At 58.1% G+C, this 18,938-nt stretch overlaps 1 protein-coding gene and 1 long non-coding RNA gene across 7 annotated transcripts in view; one reads left to right on the top strand and one right to left on the bottom strand.

Annotated features, from left to right (window-relative positions):
* Window positions 1–7,985, top strand: part of LOC147580445 (uncharacterized) — a 138,528-nt gene extending 130,543 nt beyond the window's left edge. The window contains exons 3-5 of one of the 2 annotated variants that reach the window (XR_015252937.1): window positions 1,916–2,398; window positions 2,503–5,657; window positions 7,880–7,985. This is a non-coding gene — a long non-coding RNA (uncharacterized LOC147580445). Of the gene's footprint in view, window positions 1–1,915; window positions 2,399–2,502; window positions 5,658–7,876 lie in introns of both variants that reach the window. The other variant, XR_015252938.1, reaches the window with a different exon arrangement.
* On the bottom strand, window positions 7,828–18,938 carry ISG20 (interferon stimulated exonuclease gene 20). 5 transcript variants are annotated; one of them, XM_086711611.1, is made up of 4 exons: window positions 18,664–18,909; window positions 18,127–18,378; window positions 9,757–9,957; window positions 7,828–8,062 (listed from the first exon to the last, which is right to left on the bottom strand). In XM_086711611.1, exons 2-4 carry the CDS (start codon window positions 18,352–18,354, stop codon window positions 7,976–7,978), a joined length of 516 nt encoding a protein of 171 aa, XP_086567737.1. In that variant the 5' UTR covers window positions 18,355–18,378; window positions 18,664–18,909; the 3' UTR covers window positions 7,828–7,975. The 5 variants fall into 5 exon arrangements, with proteins under 5 accessions (XP_086567737.1, XP_086567736.1, XP_086567738.1 ...); XM_086711610.1 differs by lacking the exon at window positions 7,828–8,062 and adding an exon at window positions 8,455–8,590 and having other exon boundaries at window positions 18,664–18,922; XM_086711612.1 differs by lacking the exon at window positions 7,828–8,062 and adding an exon at window positions 9,365–9,609 and having other exon boundaries at window positions 18,664–18,917.

The following is an 18,938-nucleotide window of genomic DNA, read 5'->3' as shown; positions in this document are numbered from 1 at the left end:
TCTCTCTCTCTCCCCCCACCCCCTGTCCCTCTCCCCTGCTCGTGCACATGTTCTCTCTCTCTGAAATAAAAAAAAAGTAAAAAAACAAAACAAAAAAAACCACATAATCCCTCAGCCACACTAGCCACATTTCAGGTGCTCCATAGCCACATGTGAGTGGCTACGACACTGGACAGTGCAGGTACAGAACATTTCTATCCCTGCAGGAATGAACCATGGGTACATGCAATAACGTCAATGAATCTCAAAAATATTATGCTGAGCAAAAGGGTATATACTATATGATTCCAGTTATGTGACCTTCTAGAACAGGCAGAACTAATCATGGAGGTAGATATTTGAATAGTGGATACTGGGGGCGCCTGGGTGGCTCAGTTGGTTGAGTGTCCGACTTCGGCTCAGGCCATGATCTCACGGTTCATGAGTTCGAGCCCCACGTCGGGCTCTGTGCTGACAGCTCGGAGCCTGGAGCCTGCTTCAGATTCTGTGTCTCCCTCTCTCTCTGCCCCTCTCCACTCATTCCTCATTCTCTCTCTCTCTCTCTCAAAAGTAAATAAACATTAAAAAATTAAAAAAGAATAGTGGACACTGGAGAGGGAGAATGAGGGAATTTTCTGGGACAATGAAAATGTTTACATGTACAGAAGTGTAGGTTATCTGGATATATATGGTTATATGGGCATTTGTCAAAACTTGTTGAACCATATACTTCAGATTAGAGCATGTCTGGGAACAAGTCACAAAGAAGAAAGACAGATACTGTATGATCTCCCTTACATGTGAGATCTAAAAAAGCCAAATTCACAGAAACAGAGACTACATCGGTGGTTACCAGGGGCTGGGGGAGTGGGAGAGAGGGAGAGAGGAGACATTGGCCCAAGGGCACAAACTTCCAGTGATAAGTAAGTTCTGCAGATCCTCAGTATGGCACAGTGACTGGTGGTAATGACAATGAGGGAGGAAACTCACTCCAGGAAAGTTGAAATATGTGGAGAGATCTAACAAGATGAGAACCTAAAGATATCCTGAAGTTGCCAATATGGAGCTCGCTGGTAATCTGGTGAGAACAGTTTCCGTGGAGAGGCAGGAAGAGAAGGCCGAGTTGCGGTTTAGAGCAAACGAGAGGTGAGAATTAGGAGAGACGGGGTGTAGATGATGTTTGAGATGCTTGGGGGAGAAAGGGTGCTGGGACAAAAGGTGGGAAAGTATAGGGTCGAGGGTTTTCTTTGCTTTGGTTTTAAACTGCCTTGTAAACAGTAGGTGCCAATGCCTTGTAAACAGTAGGTGCCAATAACATCGGTTAAATTCCATTTTCCAGTGCCTGCTGCCGAAGGCCAGGAACCCTGAGTCCTGACCCAATCTCCCCTTGTCCTGGTACACTTTCCTTTCCACACCAGGGCGGGCCTTGTGCTGCTATAGAAGGAGGAAAGATCGGGTTTTTCATTCCCCTCCACGGGTGACGAATCCCAAGCATCTTTCCCCCTAAGATGAATTCAAGTCCCAAACCTGCCACTTCATCCCTGCGCGACGCTGGCCAAGTTACTTAACCTCCCTGGGCCTTGGCTGGCTTCCCCTTTCCCTCATCCCCAGTGCCAAGGTGTTTGGAGGTGGGGCCTGTAGGAGGGAGTCAGGTTATGAGGGTGGGGCCTCCATTATGGGATTTGTGTCCTTAGAAGAGACACAAGAGGGGCGCCCGGGCGGCTCAGTGAGTTAAACGTCTGACTTCAGCTCAGGTCATGATCTCACGGTCCCTGAGTTTTAGCCCCGCGTCGGGCTCTGTGCTGACCGCTCAGAGCCTGGAGCCTGTTTCGGATTCTGTGTCTCCCTCTCTCTCTGCCCCTCCCCTGCTCACGCTCTGTGTGTGTGTCTCTCTCTCTCAAAAGTAAACATTAAAAAAAAATTTTTTTTTAAAAAGAAGATAAGAGACACAAGAGAGGTGCCCTCTGTCTCCACCACAAGAAGATGGCTGTCTGCAAACCAGGAGGAGCCTTCACCAGATGTCAGACCTGGTGGCACCTTGAGCTTGGACTTCCGGGCCTCGAGAACTGTGAAAATCAAAGTCTGTGATACTCCGTTATAGGGGCCCAGACCATTAACACGCCAGCAGTACACCAGGAGGCGCAATTTACTGACGTGAATAAATTGAATAAGGGGCAGGCACGAGAGGGCGGGACAAAAGGCACCCGGTTCCTGGAGGACCCAGAAACAGTCAGCCACAGCAGGCGTTTCCAGGCCCGGTGCCCATCCCCCACCCTGGCCAGCAGCCAGGCCCCGGCTCAGAGCGGGGACGCATCTTGGTTCAAGGCCGTGTTTCTCTGAGCGTCCGTCTGTTCCCATCACTTCACATAGTTGTCTCTGACCCTTGCACCGGGCGGTTATCACTATCCCCAGTCTGCAGGTCAGGAACAGAAGCTCAGAGGGGCTACTGCTCAGGAGTGCCCAGCCCAGAAGCAATTGGTGGGGGGGAGGGCGGTGGGGGGGGGGGGAGTGACTGGCCTTCAGCCTGCTGCCGGCCAGGTCCTGCCCTTCTGTGGCTGCACTGCGGTCCAGGCTCCTGGGGTTTCCTCATTACAGAGGAGCGCCAGCCTCGATCTCTTGTTTCCAGCCCTTTCCTGTCCCTTAGAGGAAAGATGCTAGCTCACAGAGAAAGAATTTGTATTTTACAGCTGCCTCTCCTTTCTTTAGACTCCAGCCAGTCCTGGGTGCAGTGAGATCTGAACGGCCAGGTCCTACCGGCTCCCCACGGCTCGAGCTCCTCCTTCAGACTGAGGGTCTTGGGTGGGGGGTCTGCTGGGATGGCTGAGCCCCGAACTCTGGAGGACAGAACAGGAAAATGAAGACGTGAGGACACCCGCTAGCTCAGTGTCCTAAATCGGAGGTCCCGAACAGTATTCCCGGGGCCTCCCCGCCCCCCCCGCCCCCCCCCGCCCCCCCGCCCCCCCCCCGCCCCGCACCTGGGATCGGATGCCAACGTGTTCTGCCACCGACCACGCAGCACATGGCTTGAAAGCAGGGTGCTGGGGCCAGGCCAACGTTTGCCTTTTCCTACACGTCTCGGCAAAGCTGCTCAAAACCCTCTCTTCCCCCAGCAGGAAAAGCATATGTTCTTTCCATATAGAGGAGAAATTGTTCCACGAGTGAGTAAGTCTCTTGGCCGCGGAGCCCGGCCCAGCCCGCAGCACGCCGGGCAGGAAGCGGGCAGCGTTCTTACCACCCTTGGAACCAGACCGGGCTGGATCCTCACCCTGGAAGACAGCGGGCCTTTGGACGGGGCCGGGGGTGGTGGGGAGGGGGGGCTGGGCGAGTGCCCGAAGACAGCTAGCCGGCCAGGGCAGGGCAGAGAATCCTTTCCCTGAATAGAAGCGCTTTTCTCCATTCAGGCCGGGCAGGCGAAGGAGGGAGGGAAGGCCGAGGGGTGTGAGAGGCGAAAGAGACCTTTCCAATCCCCTCACCCCAGCAGCAAACGGGCCTGAGTCAGAGGTGACTCAGGTACGTGCAGTGAGACGGGGCCATTTTTAGACCGTCATTTCCAGCCACCCCCAAATTCTCCTCGATGCCTCGGGGTTGGGTGGCAAAAAGGGACCCCATCCTCAGTGCCTCAGTTCATTCTGCCGGATCCGTGTGAACATACAGGTCTTCTCCAAGCCAGCCCCGGGCCGGAGGATGCTGCTTGCACCCTTGTCTCAGGGAGTCCTGGTTCCCTTCCCACCCTTTCCCCACTTGCTAAGAATCGCTGACTAGGGGGTTGCGGGGAGTGGGCAGGGAAGGGGCAGGGAAGGGACATACAGGCCGGGTGATGGGCAGGTGGTGGGACAGAGGGGAAATGGGAGGGGCCCCACAGAGAGGGGAAAACGCTGATGACATTGGGGCATCTAACCTGGAAAGTCAAAGACTCGGGGTAGGGGCGCCTGGCTGGCTCCGTGGGTTGAGTGTCCAACTCTTGGTTTCAGCTCAGATCATGATCTCACAGTTTTTGAGTTCAAGCCCCACTTCAGGTTCTGCACTGACGGCGTGGATCCTGCTTGGGATTCTCTCTCTCTGCCCCTCCCCTGCCTTCACTCTCTCTCTCTCTCTCTCTCTCTCTCTCTCTCTCTCTCAAATAACTAAGCTTAAAAGACTCAGGGTAGTAGAAGTGAGAGACGTGAAAATGATGTAAAGGTAGGAGACAGGTCATCCCGTAGAAGTGGGGTTGGATTTATCCTGGGTGGGAACTTCGATGGGGCAAGCCCTGAGCATATAAATCGGGGCCCCAACCCACTGAGGAGTGCTTTCAAGGCAGCGCATTCTCGGGGCACCTGGGTGGCTCAGTCGCTTACGCATCCGACTTTCGCTCAGGTTGTGATTTCACAGTTTGTGAGTTGGAGCCCTGCACCAACCTCTCTGCTGTCAGCACGGAGCCCTCTTTGGATCCTCTGTTCCCCCCTCCCCAACCCCCACTCTCTGCATCTCCCTGCTCACTCTCTTTCTCTCAAAAATAAATAAATGAACACTGGTGTTCATTTAGGTCTCACACTGGTGGCCTGGGGGCCAGACACAGCCCTGAAGATGTTTCCACCGGTCAGCATTTCTGCACGGCCACCATCAGCTGAGTCCACACAATCAACGCACGGCCGTGCTGCAGGGCACGTCAGGCCTGAGTCCCTCCTTTGTTTCCTGGACTGGTCCCTTAGGCGTTTACGCCTGGGAGCCTTGGAGCACCTGCCCACACTCTCCCTTCTTCTCCTCTAGCTCACCCTGTAGGCCCACCTGGGGCGGGAGGAGACGGGCTCAGGTGAGACCACATGTCCTGAGCTGCCCTGGCCCGGACGCCAGGTAGAGCGCTCACCTGGCGAGAGACCAGCACCCCTGCAAACTCCCCCTCCCTCTCCTGGAGCTGTCATTATGCTGGGCTCTATCGTGGTCTCTGGGGACTGGACGGTAGCTTCACTCACCTGACCATCCTGCCCTGGAGCAGAGACGGTTCCCCAGGGTGTTTAGGGTCTGGGAAGGGCGCCCGGGGGCAGATGCACCGTGAGCTGAGATAGAAGGGGCAAAGTAAGAACGGGCGCCCCCGACCCCCGGTCCAGGAGGGCAGCGCTAGGGGCTGATGCCAGCGGCAGTGGGTCTGAAGGAAGCTGGGGCAGGGCTGGGGAGTGGAAACTAGCCGGGGGAGTAAAGTGGGGCGGCCAAAGGGCTTAGGAAGGAGGGGGCAGAAGGCAAGGCCCAGCTCCACCTTCTGCCTGTGTGTCCGGGGTGGACCCTGACTTGTACCTGCCGGAACCGAGGGCAGAAGGGCAGGCGGCAGTGGCCTCGCTGGGCGACGAGATTCCACCCGAAGCCTGTATAGGCTGCGGCAGATTGCAGGGCGGTCTCACTTCCCCGGCCCTATCTGCTCCCGCGGACAGCTACGGGCGTTGGGACTAACATACCCATTTTACAGATGAGGAGACTGAGGCGAAGTTGTGCGAGAAAGACTCTAGCCCCCGGGTAAGAGCAGGGCTCCTGCTTTCACCAGCTCCGCTTTCTGAGTTGCTCGTCCAGGCCACTGGGAGCGGACGACACAACTCCTCGCAAAGCAGCCACGCAGCAAGCATTAGCTCCTCCTCCTCCACGTTTCACAGCCTCATCGAATGACACTGACATTTGCAGGCAAGAACTCCAGCTGTGCTGGGACCCAGGTAGGTCGGGAGTTCAGAGGCGGGCCTTTATTTTACTCCTCACCCTGCTCCGGCCTGGTGCTGGGTACCCTGCGAATGAGGTTTCAACCCCCTTCTTGGCCCACCTGGTGGGACGGCTGCTCTCTCAGGGGTGAGACCTGCAAGCCAAGTCAGCCTGACTCTGAAGCTGGTGCTCTCTGGAGGACCACCTCAGAGTCTCCCGTGTGACTGTGTCGCTCCCCCCGGGGAACTGGCTGTACGGAAGATGGGGGCTCCTGAGTGGGGCCAGAGCCCAAGGCACACGCCCCCTCTGGGGTCCTGACCCTCCCCTCGGCGTCCGCCTGGGAGGTAGGGTGGGCACCTCCCCACGGGGGGCATCCTAGCACCACAGCCGGAAGCGGGAAGCTGGGTACGGATTTCCCTGGGGAGTGCCGCTGCTCTGGGAGTCCTGGTTCACCCCTCCTTCCAAGGAGGCCTGAAGGCGTGGAAGGGACCTTGACCTGGGAGTCCGAGAGCCCAGGCTCACCTTCTAGGCCAGGCTGCTTCACCGTCCCAGCCCGTCTCTGAGCCTCAGCTCAGGGGCTAAGTGAGGGCGGCCTAGAGGGTCACCGTTGCAGCCCCCTAACCATTTTTAAAGACAGCCCCTCACACTTCTTGCCCAAGTGTTCCTCCAGCCGGTTCTGCCTTCGAGGCCTCCGGCCCAGCGGATGGCCCAAGGGCACCACCTGCTGGCCAGTCTCAGCCAGGCAAGGCGGCCGCACCCGGCTGCTTTGAAGGCTCCCCCAGATCATCCCAGCAGAGGGCCCGGTCACAGCCCTGGAAGTCAGGTGGGCGCCAGGGCAGGAGAGAGCGCAAGCTGCACCTCCCCGCATTCCCAGACAGGGAAGGGAGTCCTCCAGGTCTCCAGAAGTTAGCGTGCGAGTGGGGGGCGCTGCCATTATGAGGCAGTCGGGCCTGGATTTGAGTCCCTTGTGTCCTTGACCTTACCTGAAGTCCCTCATCTGCGGGGTGGGGCCACTTGGGACACATTTCTCAGGGCTGTGGGCCTCTCTCTGCATGAGCTGGCAGCCAGAGGGGATGGCAGGGGTCCAGCCTGGTGGCACCCGGACCATAGGCCAGTGGCTCTCAGCTGCGGCCGCACGTTCAATCACCTGATGCTTAGCGGTGGCTTTCACAGCGTGGTCCTGGGCCGCCAGCATCAGTGAGGAACTTGTTAGGAATGCAGATTCTGGGGCCCCACCCCAGTCTGGCTGAGTTGGATAGTCTGGGGGTGGGGTCCGGCACCCTCCAGGTGATGCCGATGCTTGGTCAAGTGTGAGAACACGGTGCTTAGGGACTGGGGTTGCTTAAAAAGCATCTCAGGTGCCTGAAGTGTCCTCGGCGCCAGAATCACCTGCCCCCCTCCCCCCAGGGTAATTCCGGTTTGGAGGGACCCCTCCATGGATTAAAAGTACCAACTCTGCATCTGCTGCTTCCGATGAGCAGTGACTGCTCTGGTGTGCACCCTCCTCCCCACACGCCACGCACGCCCTTCCGTCAGAGGTCAGGGACCCACAGCAGAGTGCAGTTGCTCTCTCTGGGGTCTCCCAAGACAATAACCCCCAGTTACTGACGTTTGCTGGGTGCTCAAGCTATGACAGGCGTGGTGCTAGGGGCTTTGTACGCAACGTCTCACGAGAACCCTAGGAATTGTTAGAATCCCCCATTTTACGGATTGAGAAACTGAGGCACAGAGCCATTAAGTCACTCGCTCTGGGTCACACAGCTCCTAAATGCCAGAGCCCGGAGTCCAGCCTCGTTCTCTCTGACTTCAGAGTCCCCTGCCTTTGCTTCCTCGTTTTACAAGAGGAGGGGCAACTTGCTGAAGGTCACTTCGGGTAGCGCCCCCCACAGTCTCTGTACCTCGGCTTCCGGGCTCACCAGGGCCTTGGCACCCATTCCAAGATGACACGAACGGACCTCTGAGCCGGGTGCCACTCCCCTGGGCATAAGCGCAACAGGAAAAGGGAGGCAGAGGCAAGGGCGTTATTTAGCTGCATACCTTCAAGGATTCCAGATTATTAAAGAGACTGACATATGCTCTGCAGCCCCCCATTCCAGCCCCGTCTTCCCTGTTGTCTAAGCCTCACGTGGACCACGGCCCGTCACCGTGACCCGGCTCCAAAAAAGGCAACAGGAGTAGCCACTGAAGTAGCAGAAAAAATAAACCATTTTACTACTAAAGATGCGTTTTCCAAAAGCAGGGGAGTTGCTGTCCCGAAGAGAAGAAGACCCTGGGGGAGTCCCTGCGGCAGGGGCCGGCTGGAGCTGCGGTCACCCAACCACCGGGCCGGCAGCCCTCAGCGGGCCCGAATTTGCAGGGAGATTCGGTAGAGCTCCATCGTCGCCCTGGCGTCTTCCACCGAGCTGTGTCCAAACTGGCTGTTCTGTAGACACATGGACAGAGCCGGCGGGGGGACTTGGGGTAGGGCTGAATGCAGAGACCCCCTGTGACCTGGGCCTTCCCCGCCAGCACCCCGGTTTCCCGGGCCCTGAGGGGGGTCGGTGGGTGAGCAGCCCCAGGCTTCTGACACCCTGGACTCCGCAGGCGGCTGGAGCAGGCCCGGCTTCTCCTGTCTGACCCAGAGCTGGGGCACTAGGCCCAGGCATGGCCAGGCACAGCTTCCAGCATCCGGAGAACCAGGCTGTGTCCTCGAGGTGCTTATAATCCGGTGAGGGGAGGAGGGGCTGCAGACACACAGACACAGAGGGAGCTCCAGGGGACCAGGCGAATATAAAAAAAATACTCCAGGGCACCTGGATGGCTCAGTTGGTTAAGCCCCGACATCGGCTCAGGTCATGATCTCACAGTTCAGGGGGTTCGAGCCCCGTGTCTGGCTCCGTGCTGACAGCTTGGAGCCTGGAGCCTGCTTCTGATTCCGTGTCTCCCTCTGCCCCTCATGCTCTGTCTCTCTCTATCTCAAAAATAAATATATGTTAAAAAAATTTTGTTTTCAAATGCCAAAATGATGTTTCTAAATGCTACTTGCTCAGCACTTGGGTGAATCCACGTGCTGTGTATTCTGTCCTCCGTCCTGCGTGCCACAAGGCTAAGGGAGGGGTCCAAAATCAGGCTCGTCCCCAGTTCCTGGTGCCCTCCCCTCCCCGCCCTCCTCCACTAAGACTCGCCCTTCAGATTCCTGCAGACCTGCTTTCCTTCATCCCTCCGGGCTAATGGGCCACCCTCCCTCAACCCAGGAGTTCCTCAAGCACAAGGCCAGCCCTGCTCAGCCCTGCGTCTCCAGCATCCTGACCAGCCCGGCACAGAGCAGGTGCTAATAAATACCTCCCCCACATGGACCCGTGGCTGCTGGTGTCGGGCCCGCCTCCCTCGGCCCTGCCACCTCCGTGAGCCCCCAAGGACCCCCCCTTCTGGGCCTCGCCAGAGACTACGAGTGCCGAGAAATGGGGGCTCCGGGAGCAGCAGCTGCCCTGCCTGCTGGGAGCTGTGTGTAAATACCGCCGCTCCCTGGAAAAGATCTGAGGGCTGCGTTTTACCCTATTCCAGAGGCCCGCAGTGGGATTAAACGTCAGTTATCGGGGCGCCTGGGTGGCTCAGTTGGTTAAGCGTGGGCTCAGGTCAGGACCTCAAGGTTAGTGAGTTCGAGCCCCGCATTGGGCTCTCTGCTGTCAGCACGGAGCCCGCTTGGGATCCTCTGTCCCTTACCCCCCTCTCTCTCTGCCCCTTCCCCGCTCACACTGGCTCTCTCTCAAACATAAATAAACATTAAAGAAAAAAACTTCAGTTATCCACAGAGTAACTGGCTGGAGTTTAAAAACAAACAAGACCTATATATTGGGCGCTGGGCTCCACCAGCACGTCCCGGGGTCACCTCTGGAATGAACCTGCGCTCGGGTCCTCGTCCAGGGCCGGCTGCTGGGGAACCCCGAGGCCAGCGCCCCTCCTCGCTGGCAAGCACACGGCCTCTCAAGGCTGTGGGGGAGACGCAGAGCGCCTTCGGGGTCCAGTGCTGGTTCTGGAGCCCCTGGGGGTGGTGGGCGCGGGCCCTGGGGGGTGGGGGGGGGGCGCGGGCCCTGGGGGGAGGGGCCAGCCCCCCCCACAAAGGAGGCAGGTGCTCACCTGGATGCGCCGGCCGAGGAGGCGCTCGCTGAGCACGCGGAGGGAGACGCGCTCGCAGTCCTGCAGGCCGGCCTCCCGCCACAGCAGCCTGTCCACCGACGTGTCATAAACGGAGTAGTCGTTCATGTTCTCCTTCAGCGCCTGGAAGTCGTGCTTCAGGTCGTGGCCCACCACCAGCTTGCCCTTCAGGAGCTGCAGGATCTGTGGCCAGGGAGACGCGCGCCCCGCACATCACATGGGGTCCTCCAGGCGGGTCTGGGCCGACTGGGGGTCCTCGCGATACCGGAGGGAAGCAGTCCCTCCTCGACTTGCTGTGTGGCTCTGAGCAAGCTGTCCTCCCTCTCTGGGCTTCAACCCTCTCTATCATCTGTATAATGAGGAGGCTGGACCGGGCCTCTCCTCATGCACGAGTAAAGACAGTGGCACCTACTGAGCACGCCTGTGTGCCAGGCACTTATCTAAGTGTGTCACCTGTGCCACCCTGTCAACAAGCCTGCTGTGACAAGCAGATGAATGACTTCCCGAAGCTGCCCGCGCCTTAAACCCCAGAATCCAGAGCACCTTACACGCGGAGAGAAGTTAAAGCTGCAGGCGGGCTTTGGGGTGCAAGGTGAGAGGTGATCTGGGCTACCCGCATGGGCCCAACGGAATCGCAAGGGCCCTTCCAGGTGGGGGGCCCTAAGAACCTTTGCCCTGAGAACCTGACCTGCTCCTGTTGGCCTTGAAGGAGGAGGAGGGGGCCCCCGGGCCAAGGAACACCGGTGGGCGGCCATCGGAAGCCGGAAAAGGCGAGGAACAGCACTCCCCCGCAGAGCTTCCAGAAAGGAACGCAGCCCTCCCCACACTTCAATTTCAGCCTTTGAGACCCGGGTCAGACCGTGGAGCCGTGGAACCGAAGGATAACCCGTTCGTGTGGCTTTAAACCACTAAGCCTGTGGTTTTGTAGAAAGCAGCCGTAACAAGCTAACGCATCCCATGTTTTGCGGATGAGAACAAAAAAGTGGAAGCACTGAGAGTGAAATAATTTGCCCCAGGTTACTCTTCATGATCTTAAAGCAAGTTTGCGGATTCCTTGACTCCGGCTCACGCAAAAGATGGAGTTCAATTGAATTGAATATGGGCCGGCCCGTGTGACTTCTGACTTCTCTGAGGGCCAGTGTCCCAGCAGCCCGGAGCTGCCCCGAAGCCACCGTGCTGGAGGGACCACTGGAGGCAGAGAGCAGAGTCTGAGGGGCCCCGGCGCCAGCCAGGGGATGGGTAGGCAAGCCAACCTCCCGAGGTTCCAGCTCTGGGCCTGCCAGGTGCCTCTGCCTCAGCCCAACGGCTGTCCCCATCCGCCCCTGACCAGACTGCAGGTGCAGGAGCAAAGTAAATGTTGACATTGTTTGAACCACTATGTTTGGAGGCGATTTGCTAAGCACCATTAGATAACTGGGGTGGCCACACAGCTGGTTAGTGGCAGGGCCAGCCTTCAGAGCCAGCGGACTGCCCGTCACGAGCACACTTAGGAAGAGCAGGCCTGCTCCTGGCGTCCACCAGCCCAGGGGCCGAGCTTCGGGGAGTAACCGCTAAAGTACCCAAGCCTCCCATCTGGACTCCGTCTCCACTCCCCTCCCATGGTGGCCCTGGGGACAGCCTCCTACCTACGGCCACACAGGCTCCCCTTTCTTTACCTGGGCTGCCACCGGAGAAGGATGGATGGGGGCTCTGGGGCGGAGCTGTGTCGGGCCCCAGCTGGAGGGGCATCTTGGAGCTCAGGCCCCCCTCTGGACAGCTCTCCCATAACTTCTGGCCTGTCTTCTGTGCCTGGGGAAGGAGACTGCCACCTGGCTGACACCCTCCCGTGCCCTGCTTCTGTTTCCGGTGGCCTTCTGAGACATCATGGGGGACATTGGTATGCTCTCCCTTGGCGACCACAGGATCATTGGGGCCACTCTGCAGAAGAGGAAGCCAAGGCTCAGAGAGATGAGGCGACTTGTCCCTGGCCACAATGGTGGAAGCAGGGCTCCATCCATCTACCGTCAACAGGCAACGTCACCCCACCCTGTTCACACGGCTTTGTCAGGGCCTCCTCTGGACGGAGCCCAGGCCTAGGGCCTGGGGAAGCTCTCCTGAGGAATGGACCGTGCTGGTTCCAGTGGACGTTTGGGGTGGGAGTCACCTGGTGAACCCAGAACTCTGGATTTCACTTTTTTTTCAATGTTTATTTATTTATCTTTGAGAGAGAGTGAGCAAGAGAGTGGGGGAGGGACAGAGAGAAAGGAAGACAGAGAATCCCAAGCAGGCTCCGCACCCAGCTCAGAGCTGGCCGCGGGGCTCAGCCCCACGAACCGTGAGATCATGACCTGAGCCGAAATCAGCAGTTGGACGCTTAAGCCCCTGAGCTGCCCGGGCGCCCCTGGATCTCACATCTCTAACAGGTGGGGCTGGTGTTGCTGATCTAGAGGTCACCTGAGCGGTGAGGACACCGGCCCTCACCAGCAGCTCAGTCCTACTGTGGAGGGAAGGGCCCCACCAGCCCGTGGCAGAGGGGTGGCGCTCACAGGCCCCGCAGGGCAGCTGTGGGTCACACACCTTTTCTCGCTCACATTCTTTGTGTTCCCGAACAATGTGGCCTGCTTCCCCCAACGAGGAGCTGGCTCAGGCCCAGTTCACACAAAGCCCTGAGGGACTGTCTGCCATCCCAGAAACTGCTGCACTGTTCCCAGGCGGAAGAGGACAAGAGTCATCGTGAGGTAGATTCCGGGGAAATTAATCGCTTCCTGAGCCCCAGGGTCCTGGCAGGGGGTGGCTACAGTCAGCACCGCTGGGCTCATGAGGAGACAAATAAAATGGGGGGGGGGGGGGGGGAATAGACAAGCAGAAGGAATCAGGAAAAAAAGAGATGAGTCTATTTAGCAGAGAGATGTCAGCAATGTTTCAGGCCAAAAACATGCTGGGCACTGGGCACTGGGCAGAGAGGGACTGCTGGGACTTGCTGTGTGCTCTCATGGAGGTCACAGGCCATCTCTGGGCTTTGGTTTCCCCATTTGTAAGGCAAAGGCCTGGAGAGGTGAGGCCCATTAGCAGCCAGGGCTCCCCCGACTTTCTGAGACAGGGCCGGGGAGGGAAGAGGGGGGCCTGTCGGAGCCAGGGATGGGGAGAAGGTGCCAGCTGGCAGGACCTCAGGGCTTTGTGACCTGCTGGCCGCGGGACCTGCCCTCAGTCAGTGTCAGGAGTGCCAAACACAGGGGGCAGAGACTCGAATTCCTGGAAAGAACTGAGTGGGGAGGAGGGACAATCACCCATCTGCTCTCACAGCGCCAGGCCAGACCTCTCAACCCGGGTATTCTGATTTCCATGTCCCAGAGGAGGGGCCTGGGGACCAGAGAGGTTAAGAGACTTGCCCAGGTGACAGGGCTGGTGACTTGATAGCTGCAGTGAGGTGTCCAGACCTGCCTGACCCCATCACTGTTATTATAGTTGTTACTACCACCTGCTGAGAACCTGCTCCAGCGTCATTAATGGCGGAGCGGAGAGCCATGCTGGGCCCGGGGCAGCGCCCAGATTTCCCGGATCGGGGACGTGGCCCCTACAAGGCCGGGATGATCACACCATCTTACCAACAGGGAAAGGGGGCTACAGAGCAGCGCGTACCCGTGTCACACGGCAGGGTAGCACCAGGACCAGTGGCCTGTGTCTGCCTGGAGGGTCCTTCTACTGCAGTGCCACTCTTGTTCCAAGTATTCCCCGGATGTTCCTGGTCGGAAAAATCACCTGGGGCCCTTATGAAAAATCTAGAGGGCCAGGCCTTATTGTCATCTTCAAGAGTGGCCTCAGTCTCCCCTTTCCTCCTGTCCCCTTCCCAGTTCTGCAGGTGGCCCTACCCCAGCCTGTTCCCCGCACCCCCTAAGACTGCTTATGCCAGGGGAAACCTGGACGGTGAAGTCACCCTCCTCCATCTGGCCAAGCCCCAAAGACACCTGCCCCAGAGACACCTGAGCAGGGGCGGGGCCCCAGCAGGAGGCACTTGGCCCAGTAACTCCTTGTTCACAGGCTACTGTGGCCTCTCTTCTGTCTGCATTTCCCTCCCAAACTGGGATGCTTCATGGGATTCAGCTGTTTTGTTTACCAACTAAAACTGTAATTATCCCTCCCCAAGCCTGGTCAGAGGGTAGATGCGACTCAGTGTACCGGGTTAACATGAAAGGAGTCTTAATTTACAAAAGTTACACGCCATTAAAAATTACAATTAGGAAAACAAAACAAAACAAAACAAACAGCATTAATTAACTCACCAGGTGAGAGCCCTGAATCTGAACACTAAGTTGTATCACGGCTTGCTGTGTGTCCTTAAGCAAGTCACTGCCCCTCTCTGGACCTCAGTCTCCTCCTGGGTTCTCTTCTGAGCTGGCAGCCTGATTCACGGGGCTCTATAGGCCAGTTTCTCAACTTCCACACTTTCTCTTGGTGTGTGTGTGGCTGGGGGAGGGGCCGTCCCGTGCATTAGAGGATGTTTGGCACTATCCTTGGCCTCTACCCCCTGGATGTCTGTAGCAGGCCCCCTGCCCCACTTGTGGCAACCAGAAATGCCTCAGATAGTGAGACATTTGTCCCTTGGGGGGCAACACCCACTCCACATTGAGAACCGCTGCTCTAGATGATGTCAGACCTAGAGATTTCGGAAGGTAACAAGCGATTACTTTCCACTATGAAAGTAAGGTAACCGGACACCTGGGGGGCTCAGTCAGTTGAGCGTCCAACTTTGGCTCAGGTCAAGATCTCACGGATCGTGAGTTCGAGCCCCGTGTCGCACTTTGTGCTGACAGCTCAGAGCCTGGAGCCTGCTTCAGATTCTGAGTTCAAGTCCCACTTCGGGCTCTGTGCTGTCAGCGAAGAGCCTGCTTCTGATCCCCTGTCCCCCCTCTCTCTGCCCCTCCTCCGCTTGCACTGTCTCAAAAATAAACATTAAAAAAAAAAGGTAACGTAACCACTTTACCAAAAATAAGAATAAAAAACAGGAGGGGGGATCCCCTGCACAATCTCAGTGCCCTATGGTAGCAACCCTCCAGGGTGGACTGTGGGGTGGCTTAGTGGATCCCCAGAAACCCGCTGGCTGCCATGGGCCGGTCTATGGCTCCCCACTGGCCGGACCCAGTCACCACTCCTCGGGGAGGAAGAGACAGGTTGGTGAGCAGCCTCTGAAAGTTGCCTGCGTGAAACCAAAGCCTGGCGAGCCCTAATCTCACCTGAGAGGCGTCACCCAGCACGGGAGGCAATGATAGGCTTCTTCCCTTTGGGAGCTCTTCACATCTTGGGGCCCGTGAGCCCGGTCTCTGTCTCTGGGATTAGAACGCTATGGGCGATGGAGTGGGATCAAGCGGCCTTTGTGTCCTGGTTCATGCAAACAAATGACAGCCGTTGCCTTCTCCCGCCTGGGCTCAAACGTGGGGTGCCTAGCACTGTCCCACGCATATACTGCATGCTCAGCATTCACGGAGCGTGTATACACGTGGATCGTGGGATCGGAACATCCCAGAGCAAGCTCTGGAGCCAGAATTTGAGTCTCTGCTCTACTCCTTCCTTGGACAGTTGGCTCAGCCTTGTGCCTCAGTTTGCTCATCTGTCAAATGGAGTAATGACACTGGTTAACTACTTCCCGGGGTTGTTGTGGAGAGTAAAGGCAGTGGCATGTGGAAAATACTTAGAACGGCTCCAGGACACGGTGCTGGATACGCCCATGCTGCTTCGTCACCCCTGTGCTGTAGATGTGCCTCCTGAAGGCACAGAGAGGTTTAGCAACGAGCCAGAGGACACAGAGCCACGTCCAGACAAGTTCTAAAGACAGTGCACTTGCTCTCCACCTCCCGGGCTGTGTGCGTATCACTGCATCTTAACAGCAAAGGCCAGCACGAGGGCAGAGGCGATTTCGTTCCACGCCGCTGCCAGAACTCTGTATTTTGTGAAAATCGGTTCGACTGTAGTCCCACAAACATTCTCAGGGTACCTTCTGTGTGCAAAGCACACCATCCAATCTGGGGGCAGACAGAGTACACAGCAGGAACCTGGAACGAGGCAGGCCATGTGTGTGGACAGACAAGCTTTAAAGTACAGGGGCCGGGGTGCCTGGGTGGGGGTCCGGGCGCCTGGGTGGCTCAGTCAGTTAAGCGTCCACTCAGGTCATGATCTCACGATTCGTGAGCTCAAGCTCCGTGTCAGGCCCTGCACTGTCAGCAAGGAGCCTGCTTCGGATTCTCTCTCTCTCTCTCTCTCTCTCTCAAAAATAATAAACAAAAATAAATAAATAAAGCACAGGGGCCACAGCCAGGAGAACTAGAGCCCCCCACTACGGAGTCCAGTGTGGGGAGGTAGCGGTGGTGGACAGGGTGGGGAAGGGCATCAGGAAGGACTCCTCTGCCTGGACCGGGGGCAGGGATGGGAGAGGGCAGGGGGAGGGGCTTGGAAGAGCACCGGCTGGATGATGGCTGAGCTGTAAGGGCAGGCAGGAATGGCAGGTGGGTAGGGTTTGGACGGCCATGAGTGTGTGCTGGGGGGACCTCAGGCAATGGGGAGCCATGGGAGGTATTTGAACACTGGCGGTGTTCAGCCACGTGTGGCTGGCAGCCCCCTGTTGGACACACAGCCCTAGACTTTTGAGCCTGAGTTCTGAGTCCTGACCACATCTAGTTACCTAAAACTTTGTGAGTCACTTAGTCTTGCGGGTTGAATTGTGTCCCCCCGCCCCCGCCCCTGCCAACAATTCCTGTGTTGAAATCCTACCCCTAATAGCTCAAAATGTGACCTATTTGGAAACAGTGTCATTGCAGATGTAAGTACTGGTCATCGGGTCATTAGGGTGGGCCCTAATCCGATATGGCTGGTGTCTTCATAAACGGGAAGTGGGGGACACAAAACAGGCACAGAAGGCAATCGCCATTCGAACAAGAAGGCAGATATTAGGGTGATGCTTCTACAAGCCGAGAAACACCGAAGACTGCCAGCAGACCCCCAGGAGCTGGGAGAAAGATGTAGAAAGGACTCTCCCTCACAGCCTCAGAAGAGACAAATCTCTGCTACCGCCTTGAGCTCAGACCTCCTGCCTCCAGGACTTTGGGACAGTACATTTCTGTTGTTTGAGCCCCGCAGTCCGTGCTACTCCGCCATGGTGGCCCGAGCAAACCAATACACTTAGTTCAAGCAGGCCTCAGTTTCCCCATCTACAACATGGGGATAACAGACGCTCGTAATAGCTAACATTTTTGGAGTCCTTACATAATACAGGCGCTCCCTCTAGGCGCTTTCTCAAGCCTCACAATAATCCTATGAGGTTGCTGCTGCTATCGTACCCAGTTTCTTTTCCAGGTGGGAGAAACTGGGTGCAGAGACGCCGCCCAGGTAACTCGCCCAAGGAGCTGCTAAGTCACCGGCCGAGATTCAAAACCGGCCCCTCCCAACTGTGAGTTACCGGCTCCTGGGAGGCCTCGCGGCAGGCCATTCGGGAGGCGTGAGTGAGCTCCGGGCGGCCAGTGCCCAGGATTGCACCCGGCGAGTAGCCTGCGCTCAGTAAACAGTAGCTACCGCCGTGGGTGTCTCTGCAGCGCCTGGAGCCTGGCACGCACGCGGTGTGCACAGTTGGGACGGACCGCGGTCCCCTCTGTTCTTCGGGGACTTCCCCGAGCCCTAGCAGCCTAGATACTGATGAGTTTACTCGCCCCTCCAAACCTTCCCAGAAGGGACTAAAGCAGGTGCTAGACTTCGCTTCCCGTCTGGTGATTCAGAGAAACAGAAACAGAAACAGAAAGTGGAGACTGGAAAAGTCATCACAACAAGGTGAGGCAGGAGGGTGGGAGGTCCTGGGGCCACACGCTGACCTCTAGCCGACGGTAGGGCCCTACTGTGCGGTCCGGGAACAAGCTCCCGGAGCCTGGGGGTGGGTGAGGGGGGCCTCTGGCCTGTTCTTCAAGACCTGGGGCCCGCTACCAGGGCCCAGCTGGCGAGGGCCTCACTTTCCTCATTTCCTCACGGGGTTCGCCAGTGGCAGCTCAGGGCAGAGCAAAGAATCACGCTGTGGGGGGCATCAGGGGTGTTCAGTTCCCCCCATCACAAGACCAGCAAGGTGGACCCGATGCCCTGAAGGCTGCTCCCAGACGTGAGTCTAAGGTTGTCTGATGGAGGAAGGCTTCTCAGGGACGTGAAGAAGACACCAACAGGTTTCTCCGTGCCCTAGTTATGCAGAGGCGGAGGGGGGAATCTTCCACGGCTGGGGTCACAGGTCACAGATGTGGCACCTGGACGAGGTGCCGGGAAGCGTGTGTGCGGATGGTGGGCGGCTGTCCGCAGGTTCCCCTACCCCCTCCCCCCCGCCTGGCTGGCACGCCGCCCTCCACTCACCTCCAGCCTGGCCACGGCAAATGGCGTGGCCTCCTGCATGTGCCAAGGTGTGATCCCACTGATCAGGGTCCTGTAATCAGTGATCTCCCCTTCCGGCCGGATGAACTTGTCGTAGAGCACGGTGCCGTGGAGGTCCACGAGGCTGCAACGAGCCAGGCCGCTCTCCCCTCGGGGCCCCAGCCCCACCATCTCGCAGTCAATGGCCACCACCTCGGTGCCGCTCTCCATGTGTCACCAGGACCCGAAGATGCGCTGGACAGGGGAGGCGGGAGGGGCATCACTCGAGGGCCGACCGAGGCCTCGGGGGTCCTCGGCCACCACCCAGCCAGCCTGTCCCCTCTGCCCTGTCTGTCATGAACGCCATCTGGCAACAGGGGAAGCTGGCCCTTGCCACCCCGCCCGGCTTCCTCAGCCCGGCGGTCCCAGGGCCTCTGGTCTGGCCCAGCAGCCTTGGGACCGCCAGGCCCCCTCCCACCCGCTCCCCTGGCCGAGGCCCTGCGGAAGCGCCTTGGCCTCGCCGTCCCAGCCCCCACTCACCTGCCCACCTCTGGTGCCTTTGGCTCACGTCTGCCTCTCTGGTGCCCCTTCTCAGCTACTGCACTTGCTCTTAGCTGTGACTCATCTCTGACTTCAAGCCGGGAATCCTGACTCTGTTTCAGTTTCTGGTTTGTTATCAGGCGAAGTCAGAGGTGGGAGGCCGGGGCAGGGTGGGGCAGGGCTGCTCCTTATCCTCGGGCTGCTGGCAGGTGGGGGGCCCAAGGGCCTGAGTCACCACGGACAAAGCTGGCAGGTTCCATGTCCCCATGTCTCGC

Source organism: Puma concolor, chromosome B3 (assembly GCF_028749965.1).
Source record: "Puma concolor isolate L17-30 chromosome B3, mPumCon1.1.hap2, whole genome shotgun sequence".
NCBI classification, from domain to species: Eukaryota; Metazoa; Chordata; class Mammalia; order Carnivora; family Felidae; genus Puma; species Puma concolor.
This window is presented reverse-complemented; position numbering and strand designations above follow the sequence as displayed.